Source organism: Lytechinus variegatus, chromosome 13, assembly GCF_018143015.1.
Source record: "Lytechinus variegatus isolate NC3 chromosome 13, Lvar_3.0, whole genome shotgun sequence".
NCBI lineage: Eukaryota > Metazoa > Echinodermata > Echinoidea > Temnopleuroida > Toxopneustidae > Lytechinus > Lytechinus variegatus.
The window spans coordinates 62,465-77,506 of NC_054752.1; the positions used below are offsets into that span (position 1 = coordinate 62,465).

Below are 15,042 nucleotides of genomic sequence, written 5' to 3' on the forward strand. Positions count from 1 at the left end.
TTCAAAAACTTAACCTTAGGTTTATACATGTAGTTACGATATGATATTGACGCCTCCGTGGTTCGTAAATGTATCATTATTTCTCTTTCTACTGATTAAACTCAATTTCATCTTGTTTATGGCCAAATTCCCCGACAACCACCATTGACAAAACAATGTTAAAAAAAAAAAAAACAAGATATTTTAAAGACATTTAGAAAACAATAAAATACAAAAAATAATTGTGGTATTGAATTTTAAAAAAAGTAATTCTTTAAAGTAATTTGATCAGAATCCTACAAAGAGTCTGTGAACAAAAATTATCATTTTATGGTCCTTATTTTGATAACTAGAGCAAACTTTTTTATTTTTGGCAAAAATATGCATGATTAATTTAGAAATGAGATTCTTTGATTTGACCTTACAATTTTGTGAATCATGCCAAGGGCAACGGGTGTGCTGATTTTTCGTCATGATCATGTGATCGGTGGCCAAGATCAGCCCAACCCCGTTAAGGGAGCATTGAAATAGTGCAGTCTTTTTAGGGATCACTCGCATTAAAAAAAATACGAGGAAATGAACACACAGCCACCATCCTAAAGAACCGTGTACCCAGGGGTCGCAATTTTGGTCTTAAAAGTTGCACAAGACAAGGTAAAAAGTCAGTGAGCAACCCGGTCAAAAAAATTTGCATGGTGGATTTATCGCCTTAACCCTAAGAAGACATGGCTGATTCATCCCCCCCATCTTCATGGGCTTAAGGCGAGGTAAAAAATGCAGAGAATAACAGTGATGTCACACAGTAAGTTTGACAACCTATTTGGCCCAGCCTCTTCTATACTTAAATGCTAAAAATCAATATTTATAATTGGTAAAACAATTCTTCACCTTATACCCCCTTCATACTGCTCTCTTCATTTTTCTCCGCCTCGCATTCCTCACTTCCCCGGCGGAAAAAAATGTACCCTTTCACACTGACATTTCTTCCCCGGCAAAAGTAAACTGGCGATTGCAGAACAAATGAGAGAAAATTGTAAACATTACTTCTTACCTATTATAAAAGGTATAAAAAACTAATTACAACATATTTTGGAAGAATTACAAGAAAAACAAACAATATCACCTTGTTTTTATATTTTAGCACATTTTTATACGTGTAAAAATTGCTTTTTAATAAATATTGTTAGTAAAAAAATTATATTTGAGGGTATCTACTTGACCATAGCATTCAGCTGAGCTTGCAACTATCGCACGCGGAATCTCGGTACAGGACTACGGGAGAGAAAAAATTGACCTCTGATGTCATTAAAGAGAAGTTCTCCGGTTTGCTTTCATACTGGCCTTTTCACCTCTATAGAGGTGGAGATGTTCACCAGTGAAGTTCTCCTGTGTACCTTTCATACTTGACACTTTCCCCTTTGCTGGCGAACTTCGCCGGTGAAAAGCGCAATATGAAAGGGGTATTAGTCAGCTACGTGTATTCCAGTTACAATCTTATTGCAATTTTGATTAAGAGTCTGTCTAACTCAATCACACAATGTAAGGCAGGATCAAAGTAAAGAGTCATGTGGTGATTCATCTGTCAATCATCTCCAAAGAATAAATAGTCTGCTGACCTTTCCACTCATTAGGAGACAAATATCTTTTCATCTTTTCGTTTCCTCTGCATGATTGTACCAGGTTTGTTCTGAGCCTCAGGATGGCTTGCTAACTCAGGTGGACAAGATGAATTGTTACTAGACATCAAGACATTCTTAAGGTCATAGAATACAGAGCTGTCATCTTGGGTTAGGAAGGTAACAGCAGTACCAGTCTTACCAGCTCTTCCTGTTCTCCCTATACGATGGGTGTAGTCTAGCATGAAACAAACATTAACACAATAACTGTTACTATTTGTTTACCCTATACAATGGGTGTAGTCTAGTATGAAAGGGGATAACAAACATTTACCCAATAAATGTTACTATTTGTTCACCCTGTATGATGGGTGTAGATTAGGGGAGGGTAAACAAAATATCTGTTACAATACAAAACAGAAAATATAGTTGGTTAAATGCAATGGCCCTTTAATTCTTCATATTCTTGCTGTATAACTCAAAGTGAATACAGCACATTTCCATGGGAACAATCACTCTAACAATGGGGGGAGGGGGGTCTTCTTATTATTTGGCAACCAGTCAATTCGACTCTTCATCATCATACATATTCTTCAATTTTGTTTTCTTAAAAAACAAGGCAAAAGCGATTTTGTGTCTTGCCCACTTATGAAAATAAGCAGAAATATTGTGATTTGCAAGGGCATGCAACAGAATTGTATCAAAACTTCATTGCGAAATGACTGCGATGGAATAACACTTGTCATAAGTCTTGCACATAAGGTTTAATGTTGACCTCAAAATGAACTTTCACCATACCATGTGACCTCCCAACACTTCATAGCATGCAGGTCCCCTAAGTAAATCTACCATCAAAGTTTGGTTGAAAAGTGATTTACCGTTACGAAGTTAGGTGTCATAAAAGTCTTACATGTAACCTTTAACGTTGACCTGAAAATGACTTTTGACCTTACCATTTGACCTCTGACTGCAGCATAACATGCAGGTCCCCCAGGTCCACTTACCATCCAAGTTTGGTTGAAAAGTAACTTACGGTTGCGGAGTTAGGTGTCATAAGAGAGTCTTGCATGTAAACTTTAACGTTGACCTGTAAATGACCTTTGATCTTAACATGTGACCTCCGGCTGCAGCACAACATGCAGGTCCCCCAAGTCCATCTATCACCCAAGTTTGGTTGAAAAGTTACCTACGGTTGCGGAGTTAGGTGTCATAAGAGAGTCTTGCATGTAAACTTTAACATTGACCTGAAAAACCTGTGTGCCAATTATTGGCGCGATCACGTGGTCGAGACCTCAAAGGGGGGAGGGGGGCCTGGGAGCCCCCCCCCCTTCAAAGCCATATGAATTCCCAAAATATCCCGGCCTAGATAGGCAGTCTCACCTGTATCACGCGATTCAATATAGCAGCAGTGCTGACTTTGAAAACTACTATCAAATAATTATTCACAAAAAACACCATTCATATAATTAAACAATACTACGTTCATTGACATTTGATCTTGATCATGTGACCTAAAACTTGTCAGTGAAACTTGATTACCCCTATATCCACATTTTATACACTATATCTATAAAATTTGAGAGTAATGACAGCAATCTAATAATTACCTCTAAAATGGCCAAATTTCAATGACCTTACATGACCTTTGACCTTGATCATGTGATGCGAAACTTGCACAGGGTGTTCAGTGATACTTGATTACTCTTATGTCCAAGTTTTATGACTCATATTCATAAACTTTCGAAGTTATGATGGCAATTCAACACTCACAGATACCCAAATTATGGCCAAAGTTCATTGACCTTTGACCTTGGTCATGTGACCTGAAATGCGCACAGGATGTTCAGTGATACTTGATTACTCTTTATGTCCAAGTTTTATGAACTAAACCAATGAACTTTCAAAGTTATGATGGTAATTTAACAAATACCCCCAACTTGGCCAAAGTTCATTGACCTTAAATGACCTATGACTTTGGTCATGTGACGTGAAACTCAAGCAGGATGTTCAGTAATACTTGATTAACCTTATGGCCAAGTTTCATGAACTAGATCCATATATTTTCTAAGATATGCCGTTATTTGAAAATCTTAACCTTAGGTTAAGATTTGGTGTTGACACCGCCGCCGTCGGAAAAGCGGCACCTATAGTCTCACTCTGCTATGCAGGTGAGACAAAAAATGGTGGCAAAAATATGGGTTGAGTTTGCAAGTCAAATTTTGAATGTGGTACACTCCTTTTTCTTTTGCTGGATATTTTAACCAAACATTGCAGTAATTCAGGGAATTACAACGATTAATATCAGATGCCACAAGGCTTATTTCACAATGAAAATAATTTCTAGAACCATTTTGGTTTAATTAATAGGCAGTGAGTGGATCAGCTGTAAAAAAATAAATGCACATGGCGAAGTAATGCATTTGCATGTTAAAACTTGCATTTGCATGTTAAAACCTCTTTCATGTGGTATGACTTGCATGATTCCTCATTTATGCATGAGAGAGCAAGAAAAATTTGAAAAAGTATACCAAAAAGTCAATGTGATGTCCATCTAATGTTGGTAAAAAGTTGAGTTGAACTACAACAAATCCAGAAAAGATTTCAAGATCAAACATGAATGGGAGGAGACCTTCCTCACACCAAATCTGAGCAACATTTGAATTGTACTTCACTGAAATTACATTACTGGACATCTTGTAATTTTTTTTACCCAACCAGATGGACCCATATCCAATAACAATTATTCTTAATATTATTAATATTATCATCATCTTTAATTCCTTGAATGTATATTGAGCTGGAAACAGCAGCTTGATATTGCACCTAAGAATAGATAAAATAGTATTGTGTTTGTGATCTTACCTTCAATATTCTTGGCCATATCAAAGTTAATGACGAGAGAAACATTCCTGATGTCAATACCACGACCAGCTACATCCGTTGCTACTAAGATATCCTTCAATCCTGCTTTCAGGGATGCCAGGGCATACTCACGCTGCTCTTGACTCTTACCTCCATGAAGAGTAGTTGCATTGAACTAGTTATCAAGGAGAAAAATCTTTATAATGAATCTCATTGAATACTGTAGGAATAAAATTGAGTAAATGACCAGGCAGTGGTGTTTGGAATGGAAATGCAAGACAATTTTTTTGGAAAGTCAAATGTTATTTAAACATTCTACATTCATGTGGGACTACAATATTTACCTAGTGTACCATCATAAATTGATCTTTCTGACTCGAAAAAGGTGAATATTCTTACTTTTTCGGTAGTTTCCAACTAACCTCCAATTAAAATCAAGGAAATACGGAAAATAATAATAATACTCAATATCTATAACGCGCTTTTCCCAAATGGCCCAAAGCGCTCACAATTTCAATTAACATATAAAAGATACAAACAAAAATCAGAATGACATATTAAATGAAGGCAATTGCTTAGAACAAGAGAGTTTTAAGTGACTTCTTAAAAGACTTGATTGTTGGGGATTGTCTTATTGCAAGAGGGAGCTTGTTCCATTCCATTGAGGATGCAACAGTGAATGTTCTATCTCCAGTCTGTTTTCTTTTTGTTTTCAGATCGCCATTTAATGAATATAAAGACGTAAAATGTGAAATTTCTGTAACTTTTTGGGAAGGTTTTTTTTCCCCATTTTGTCATTGATTTGACATAAGTTTGGCCAATATTGGATTTTAAAAAAATTGAACGGTCTGCCGAGGACAACCAATATTTTTTTTTGTGCCTCACCCCCCTCCCCACAATCCTCAATATATCTCAAAAAGCCCAATCTTATTACAACTAAAGGGGAAGTATTAAGATTTGAACAAATTTATTAAGTTAAATCATTAAAAAAAACATTGAAAGTTTCATAATCCCTAAGGAATAACTAAGTTAAAACATATTAACCCTATAAGGCCTGGGGGAGGAATCCTCCCCCTCTACATTTTTCACGATAAAGTCTGCAGTGCAAAATTTTTCAACCGCGCTGCTCGCTGACTTTTTACTTTGAAATCTCGCACAACTTTTGAGACCAAATTTATGATGCCTGGATAAGCGATTACGAAATTATGCAACATTATGTACATGTAAGTGCAGGTTTGACCCAAAACAGCTCAAAAATGTGAATTCATGTACACATTCAATGCAAACTGTGTATTTAGCCAAAATTCATAAATTGAATGTATCATAATTTCAAATTTTACTGATTGAACTGATTGAGCGGAATCTGGCCCTTCCCGGCTGTGAGATGGGTCCAAACAACCTGGTTCTTGTAAGGTTAAAGTTTTGAATTGTTTTGGTAAAACAGTTTTATGCATGTCTTCATGAATATGGAATGAGCATGCTGATGATGTCATATCCTCACTCTCTTATTAATATTATTATCATGAAGTCATATTTATTCAAATTTTGTCCAAGAACAAAAAAAATAAAAAAACTGATGTAATGTATACCCTATTTTGTTACCACAGATATATTTCATACACATATACATGACAATATAAAAATATTCATGCTTCCATGGAATAGGCCTAAGAAGAAAAAATGGGGATATGACATCATCAGCCTACCTATTGCATATTCATGAGGATGTGCATATAAATGATTTAAAAAATGTTGTTAATCTTTAAGACTCAAGAACTTTGTTATTTGTTATCAGATTTTAATGAAATTTTCAGTGTTTTATTACATTTATTTTGATACAATTTTCAGCCCTGAGAATGCTTTTAAATACGCCATTCCCCAAACTAATGAGATAAGTGTAAGAACGGAAGAAGCAATGGATATCAACTTACGCCCATCTTTTCTAAGCTCTTTGCAAGGACATCAACACCCTTCTTCTGATTGACAAAGATAAGTACAGGAGGATCTATACCCTTCTCAAGAAGCTGTATTAGTTTATGTCTCTTCTCTTGATTGGTTGTCATGTAAACTATTTGTTGTACACTCTCAACAGGTTTGCCAACTGAACCAATGTATACCACTGCAGGTCGGCGCAAGTAAGATCGTGCTACACGCTCTACAGCCGTAGGCATGGTGGCCGTGAACATCACAGTCTGGTTTAATAAAATAGGAAATATTATTTAGTATTACACACATTTTTCAATCTATAGCATAATGAACTAGCACATCAATGATGTGGAGCTCATCTGGCATCTCGCAACGAAATCTAACACAATTTTAATTTTAGCCTAGTTGACACCAGTGAATCATACTGGTGACATAAATTGAGGATATAAAATTGAAATTGATGAAGAAATGACATAGAAGCATCTACGAACAAATTTCATAAAAATTAAGCATAAATAACTTTCTAGTCATAATTTCTTAACTCTGTGTAGAACCTTGGTGAACCTCATGTAGCTCTCAGATGGAACAAAAATAATCTAAATCAATCAACTAAATAAGTAATTTTTGTGAGTTTTGAAAATATATGAATAAATTAGCATATCTAATGAATTTCAAAATTCTGTGTTGAAATTTTGTATCACCATCTTGAGCTATCATATTAAGCAAACAAAATTGAAATTGACAAACAAATAAAGAAAATACATTTTTTTTTTATTTATGAATGAATTTTGCATAAATTAGCATAGATAATTTTCCAGACAAAATTTCAAAATTTTTTGTACAAGTTTGAACCTCATGCAGCTCTACCAGATGGAAGAAAAAAAATCAAAATCTGTCAACAAATAAAGCAAGAGGCATTTTCTGTGATTTCTGAATAAATTTTGCATAAATTAGCATATATAATTTTCTACTGAAAATTTCAAAATTCTGTGTAGGAGTTTGGTGAACCTCATGAAGTTCTACCAGATGGAAGAAAAAAAATCAAAATCGGTCAACAAATGAAGAGGCATTTTCTGTGATTTCTGAATAAATTTTGCATAGTTTTCTACTGAAAATTTCAAAAATTCTGTGTTAAGTATGGTGAACCTCATAAAGTTCTACCAGATGGAAAAAAAAAATCAAAATCGGTCAACAAAGAAGAAAAAGCATTTGATGTGAATTTTTAAAAATTTGCATGAATTAATTTAGCATAAATTACCATAGAAATTGTTCTGGTCAAAATTTCAAAATTCTGTGTAGAAGTTTGGTGAACCTCATGAAGGTCTACCAGATGGAAGCAAAAATGGGTCAACAAATAAAGAAGAATTTTTTGTGAACTTGAAAAATGCGCATAAATTAGCATATTTAATGAATTTCAAAATTCTGTGTAGAAGTTTTGAATCCCCCACCTAGTCCTATCATTTAAAGCAAACAGAATTGAAATCGGACTTGAAATGGCGAAGAAGTAGCATTTTGAAATTGTGGACGGACAACAGACGACGGACGCCACGGCATAAGCTCATCTTGCCCTTCGGGCCGGATGAGCTAAAAATGATAGTGTAGTGACTAAGGTAGTGATTTGACACCAACATAATATTGTGGGCTAAAGTAGACCATACAAGCTCTAAGATGATGATTTATTTCATTTGAACAAAATATATTCCATATAAGAACTATCTTTATAATCAATGGAACAGAATATCATTTGGGTAAAGAGAAAACATGGTTTGGATTTTCCTTTTCACTCAAGCAGTGGGCATGCTTACTGCGCTGTTACAAAGAGAAATGCTTTTATTTTGAGTGAATGTTATAAGTTACTCTTCAAGATTAGTTGTTGAAATTTGATCAGAAAAATTTGTAGTGTTCGTACATCTTTCCAACTAGCTCATTATGTTTGGGATGGCATGTTGGCATTCATTGCATTTAATCTACTCAACCAGGTAGTGTATCTCAGTAGTGAATAGGTCAAAGCTTTCTGTTTACTAAACCTTTAGCTCACCTGTCTGTATTTCTTCTTTGAGGCAAAGTTTGCAAGAAGTTTGGTAGCATCTTCTGCCTCTTCTGTATCTGGTTTCTGATTGGTCACTGGTAAGTATTCAAGAATCTTCTGAACATCAGGTTCAAAACCCATATCAATCATTCGATCAGCCTGGGTAAATGAAAGATATCAAATGTTCATTGATAAAAAAGAACTTTCAATTCAAGTAGTAGGAGATAACATACAGTACATCTCAGAGAAAAAAAACCCAAAGACTACCAATGATTTAGAATCTCCTCTTTCATCTTATATAACTTGGATGATTATTCATTTATGCATGAGTAAACTCAATTTGAAGCAAGGATACAAAAAACAAGTGGAACGCCTCTGGCAGTCTCGCCTGCATTACGCGATTTAATGCAGCAGCAGTGCTAACTTTAAAAAGTGGAATACCTCTGGCCGTCTCACCTGCATCACGCGGTTCAATATAACAGCAGTGCTGACTTTGAAAACTACTCTAACTCGCACAAGATGTTCAGTGATACATGGTTACTCTTATGTACACTTTTTATGAACTAGACCAATAAACTTACAGAGATATGATGGTTATTCAACAAAAAACCCCAAAATGGCCAAAGTTCATTGACCTTACATGACCTACATGTATGACTTTGATCATGTGATGTGAAACTCAAGCAGGATGTTCAGTAATACTTGATTACTCTTATGTCCAAGTTTCATGAATCAAATCCATTAACTTTCAAAGTTATGATGGTAATTCAACAGATATCCCCAATTCGGCCAAAGTTCATTGACCCTAAATGACCTTTGACCTTGGTCATGTGACATAAAACTCATGCAAGATGTTCAGTGATGCTTGATTACTATTATGTCCAAGTTTCATGAATCAGATCCATAAACTATCAAAGTTATGACATTTCAAAAACTTAACCTCAGGTTAAGATTTTGATGATGATTCCTCCAACATGGTATAAGTTCATTGACTCTAAATGACCTTTGACCTTGGTCATGTGACATGAAACTCTAATAGGATGTTCAGTAATACTTGATTAACCTTATGGCCAAGTTTCATGAACTAGGTTCATATACTTTCTAAGTTATGATGTCATTTCAAAAACTTAACCTTAAGTTAAGATTTGATGTTGATGACGCCGCCGCCGCCGTCGGAAAAGGGGCGCCTATAGTCTCACTCTGCTATGCAGGTGAGACAAAAACTACTATAAAATAATCATTCACAAAAACACCATTCACATAATGACATAATACCACATTTATTGACCATAAATGACATTTGAGCAGTGACTAAGACTTGTCAACTACACCCATGTCCACATTTCATTCACTCTATCCATAAACTTTCAAAGTTATGATGGCAATTCAACAATTACCCCAACATGGCTTAAGTTTATTGATCTTAACTGACCTTTGACCTTGGTTTTGTGACAAAAACTACTATAAAATAATCATTCACAAAAACACCATTCATATAATGACATAATACCACGTTTATTGACCATAAATGACATTTGAGCTGTGACTAAGACTTGTCAACTACACGCATGTCCACATTTCATTCACTCTATCCATAAACTTTCAAAATTATGATGGCAATTCAACAATTACCCCAACATGGCCTAAGTTTATTGACCTTAACTGACCTTTGACCTTGGTTTTGTGACCTGAAACTCACAGGGGATGTTCAATGATACTTGATTACTCTTATATCCCAAGTTTTATGAACTAGATCCATAAACTTTCAGAGTTAGGGTGGTAATTCAACAAATACCCCCAACACGGCCAAAAGTTCATTGACCTTTAATGACCTTTGACCATGGTCACGTGACCTGACACTCATACAGGATGTTCAGTGATACTTGATTACTCTCATGTCCAAGTTTTATGAACTAGATCCATAAACTTTCAGAATTAGCATGGTAATTTAACAAATACCCCCAACCTGCCAAAGTTCATTGACCTTAAATGACCATTGACTATGGTCATGTGACCTGAATCTTGTACAGGATATTCAGTGGTACTTGATTAAACTAATGTCTAAGTTTCATGAACAAGATCCATAAATTTTCAAAGTTATGATGGTGATTCAACAAATACCCCCAACTTGCCCAAAGTTCATTGACCCTAAATGACCTTTGACCTTGGTCATGTGACCTGAAACTCAGGCAGGATGTCCAGTAATACTTGATTAACCTTATGTCCAAGTTTCATGACCTAGGTCCATATACTTTCTAAGTTATGATGTCATTTCAAAACTTAACCTTAGGTTAAGATTTGATGTTGACGCCGCCGTCGTCGGAAAGCGGCGCCTATAATCTCGCTCTGCTATGCAGGCGAGACAGACAAAAAATTATTTAGCCGATTGTACCTGAATTTCGAAAAAAAAATCACATCTGTGAAGAGCTTATCATCTGCTCTGTAATTTGTTCCCTCAATCACAGCAAATGATCCGGAAATAAAGTTCTGTTCATTTAAAATAAAGCTTGAATATTAATCATTTCATAAAATGAAGATGTTGTACAGGCTAACTGTCTGATTTCCTCAACACTCTACAACTGGAGGGAATCTGTGAAAACACATCACAAAATTCACCAAGGGACAAGGGGGGGGGGGCAATTTGAGCAGAACCCCTCCCCATAATTTAAGGTATACACAGTCGCAATATATTTATATATATTCATATGTATATATAGAGTGCGTATCAAAAAAGTTTACACTTCGATAAAATCCTGTAAAATTATACATTTGTAACATCCTGAAGATTTTTACATCATGTTAACATTGGTACAGATCCATTTAAGCAAATGACGATAAAACTGTAAAAAAATATTTCTGCTTGAGTGAGCACCATTTACTTTTGAAAATTTAGTGAAAAATGATTTGCACAAACTTTGAAATAGTTAGGCAAATAAAATTAGACCTTAATCATGAAGAAAACGTGGAATTTAGCTAGTAAAATTGATTTGAAGATATTTTTCACCTTTTCAAACTTGTTTCCTTGCCCAAAACACTTCAAAGAGTGCATTGCGCCCCACCCCACTTCCCCACACACCGAGGCCAACGAGACGATATCTGTTTAACCCTGAGTTGTGATTTACATGAAATGGCTTAGGCTTGATTTTCATTTTGTTGATCATTAATCAGCTTGGGAAAAGTGTGGAGAAACAAGTACATGTATTAAATGAACAAGTGGAATGCCTCTGGCCGTCTCACCTGCATCACGCGGTTCAATACAGCAGCAGTGCTGACTTTGAATACTACTCTAACTCGCACAAGATGTTCAGTGATACATGGTTACTCTTATGTCCACTTTTTATGAACTAGACCAATAAACTTAAAGAGATATATGGTTATTCAACAAAAAACCCCAACATGGCCAAAGTTCATTGACCTTACATGACCTTTGACCTTGATCATGTGACCTGAAACTCGAACAGGATGTTCAGTGATACTTGATTACTCTTATGTACAAGTTTCATGAATCAGATCCATAAACTTTCAAAGTTATGATGGTAATTCAACAGATACACCCAATTCGGCCAAAGTTCATTGACCTTTGACCTTGGTCATGTGACCTGAAATGAGCACAGGATGTTCAGTGATACTTGATTACTCTAATGTGTAAGTTTAATGAACTAGACCAATAAACTTTCAAAGTTATGATAGTAATTCAACAGATACCCCCGATTCGGCCAAAGTTCATTGACCCTAAATGACCTTTGACCTTAATCATGAGACCTGAAACTTGCACAAAATGTTCAGTGATGCTTGATTACTATTATGTCCAAGATTCATGAATCAGATCCATAAACTTTCAAAGTTATGATGGGAATTCAACAGATATCCCCAATTCGGCCAAAGTTCATTGACCCTAAATGACCTTTGACCTTGGTCATGTGACGTGAAACTCATGCAGGATGTTCAGTGATAATTGATTAACCTTATGTCCAAGTTTCATGAACTAGGTCCATATATTTTTTAAGTTATGATGACATTTCAAAAACTGAACCTCAGGTTAAGATTTGATGTTGACGCCGCCGTCGCCGCTGCCGTCGGAAAAGCGGCGCCTATAGTCTCACTCTGCTTCGCAGGTGAGACAAAAATGAAAAGTAAACCCACTTTAAATGATAAAAACTCAGTGAAAAAATGTTGGAGATGTCTGATATAAACTTTTGTTGAGATCCGCTGCCGTCGGAAAAGCGGCGCCTATAGTCTCACTCTGCTTCGCAGGTGAGACAAAAATGAAAAGTAAACCCACTTTAAATGATAAAAACTCAGTGAAAAAATGTTGGAGATGTCTGATATAAACTTTTGTTGAGATTCAGTCATGTCCTCAGATCCAGCTGGCACAAAAAAGGTAAATGTTGTGCTTACTAAATGTTGAAATTTCAATTTGGGTGGCAAAATTGTTACAAAATGCTTGAATGTATCCGTTTTATTTCAATTAACTAAAAGTGCAAGGGAAATGTATGAGAAATGTTTCGCAGGGTATGTTTGATTTCGCCCTTTCCCCTTGACTTAGCGTGAAAAAGAGCATTTCTGCACAAACGGCTTTCTGTGAGCTTTACAAAAATGGACAGCGCTCACTGAAGTGTAACTTTCTGTCAAAACTTTTACTTTCATTGGATAGATGAGACCTAAACCCACGATTATATGTGAAAAAATTACTCACATGTTGTATATTTTTGAATTCCTAGGGCTTTTTCAAAGTGTAAACTTTTTTTGATACGCACTGTATATTGTGAAAGAAATGAATGAAGGTGCTATCTTCCCCTTGGAAACATTGGTGAGGCTGAAAAAAATGTCTCTGCCGGGAATCAAAACCAGGCCCCCAACTTAGAACGCTGGTGCCGTAACCACTAGACCGCAGAGACAGGTTAGTGGAGGGCGACTCCGATTCAACTGACCGTCAGATAAACAGATTTTCGACCCCACTAAAGATTCTTTGTCGAGTGTAGATGAGTTTTGAACAAGACAAGCCACCATGCCCCAGCTGGATCAAAGCAAGTGCTTAGATACCTGACATGTATGGATCAAATTATACAAATGCGAGAAAAATATATACACACCCACCAGTATTGTTATTTGATTGATTGTGTGATTTTGATGCCATGGCAGTATTCTAATGTCCGGTTATAACTATAGGAAGCCAAAAGATGTCAAAACATTAATTTTAACTTTTTACGGAGTGATGCTTCTTATGTTTATTCAACTCATATTCTTCATGCTTATATTGAAGGAAACAAATATTCTAGAGCAAGTATTGATAATTTCATTGCAAGATGTGCTTATTAACCAAATCTCAGCTGTAGATCTGTGTCATACATGTATCTTGTTATCCAATTGCTAAATTACAATGTAGACCATGAATTAAGATAAAGAATTCTCACAATGGATCAAACGCAAGATTTAGTTCGGAGGGTAAGGATGTTTCTGTGAATGCCCATTTTAGCTCTTTGGTCGTCAATTTGTCTAAGTGCAAACTGACTTCCAATGAAAGTTCGATGCTTACAAGGGGGCTTAAATTTTAAATGGCCCCGAAGCATGTTCTCCTACAAAGATTATTGCGAAAGTGGAATCCTCCATCCGTTGTCTTGATTTGGAAACCGACGGCTATGTGCACAGAGAGATAAATGTTATTCTCTCCTCCGCTGAACCGTCCAAACCCAACATTACTCATGGTATGCACACAGCCTTGAGATCGCTCAAGGAATACGAGTCTTCTATTTGCCAGTAGGCAAAGGGTGCCAGAGTTATTCTGGATACCGATGTCTATTGCATTGAGTTAATTGGATCTAGCCCTACTGATCCAAAACCTGATATTCCGCTACATCCGATTGTATCACATTTGAGTTCTTTTGCTTATAACTCAAAGTTTCTAGCTGACATTCTTGCTCCTAAGAGCTGCTTCATGCAGGTGACGTAAATCCGAACCCTGGACCGGAAAATTGTGATGAACTTGTACGATCATCTATCACTCACAGGGTCCCCTGTCTCCAGCGAAGGATCCAGTATTCTCCTACTGAACTCTCGCAATGGAGATCCATAAACTTTCCATTATCGTCGTCTGTTCAGGACGCCATACATGACTATGGAATTCAGCAGAAGAAAACAAGAAGAGGAAGAGGAGAAACAGCCTGCGACAATCAAAACTCTCATGATCACCGGAACAGCTTCTTCTTTGCTCCATGAACAAATCATCACTGATATACGACTTCATCTGTGACAGTAACGCCAACCTTCTCCCTATGACAGAAACCTGGCTAACGGACAGTGACTCTACAAGTCTGAGTGAATTTGTTCCTCCAGGATATAAGTTCATTCATCACCCTCGATGCAACCGCCGTGGTGGGGGAACTGGACTAGTTTTTAGAGAAACAATCAATGCCTTGCAAGCATCTGCTGGTGAGAAATCATCGTTTGAATTTGCTGAGTACCAGATCTCATGAATTGAATTGAATGTAAATCATATCAGTTATACTTGATAAATATATATATAGGCCTCCATACTCAGAATTGCACCCTATGTCTGTATCATGTTTTATATCAGAATTCCGTGTCTATATTCAGAGTCACTTACTTTCCAATGTTCCTTTAATGACAGTT

At 36.2% G+C, this 15,042-nt stretch overlaps 1 protein-coding gene across 3 annotated transcripts in view; it reads right to left on the bottom strand.

Annotated features, from left to right (window-relative positions):
* Nucleotides 1–1,368: 1,368 nt before the first annotated feature.
* LOC121426341 (probable ATP-dependent RNA helicase DDX23) overlaps nucleotides 1,369–15,042 on the bottom strand; it is an 86,680-nt gene continuing 73,006 nt past the window's right edge. For all 3 annotated transcript variants that reach the window (XM_041622608.1, XM_041622610.1, XM_041622611.1), the window contains exons 11-14: nucleotides 8,422–8,571; nucleotides 6,389–6,649; nucleotides 4,458–4,632; nucleotides 1,369–1,833 (exon numbers count right to left, since the gene is read on the bottom strand). In XM_041622608.1, coding sequence (XP_041478542.1) covers nucleotides 1,607–1,833; nucleotides 4,458–4,632; nucleotides 6,389–6,649; nucleotides 8,422–8,571 — 813 coding nt within the window. In that variant the 3' untranslated portion in view covers nucleotides 1,369–1,606. The remainder of the gene's footprint in view (nucleotides 1,834–4,457; nucleotides 4,633–6,388; nucleotides 6,650–8,421; nucleotides 8,572–15,042) is intronic.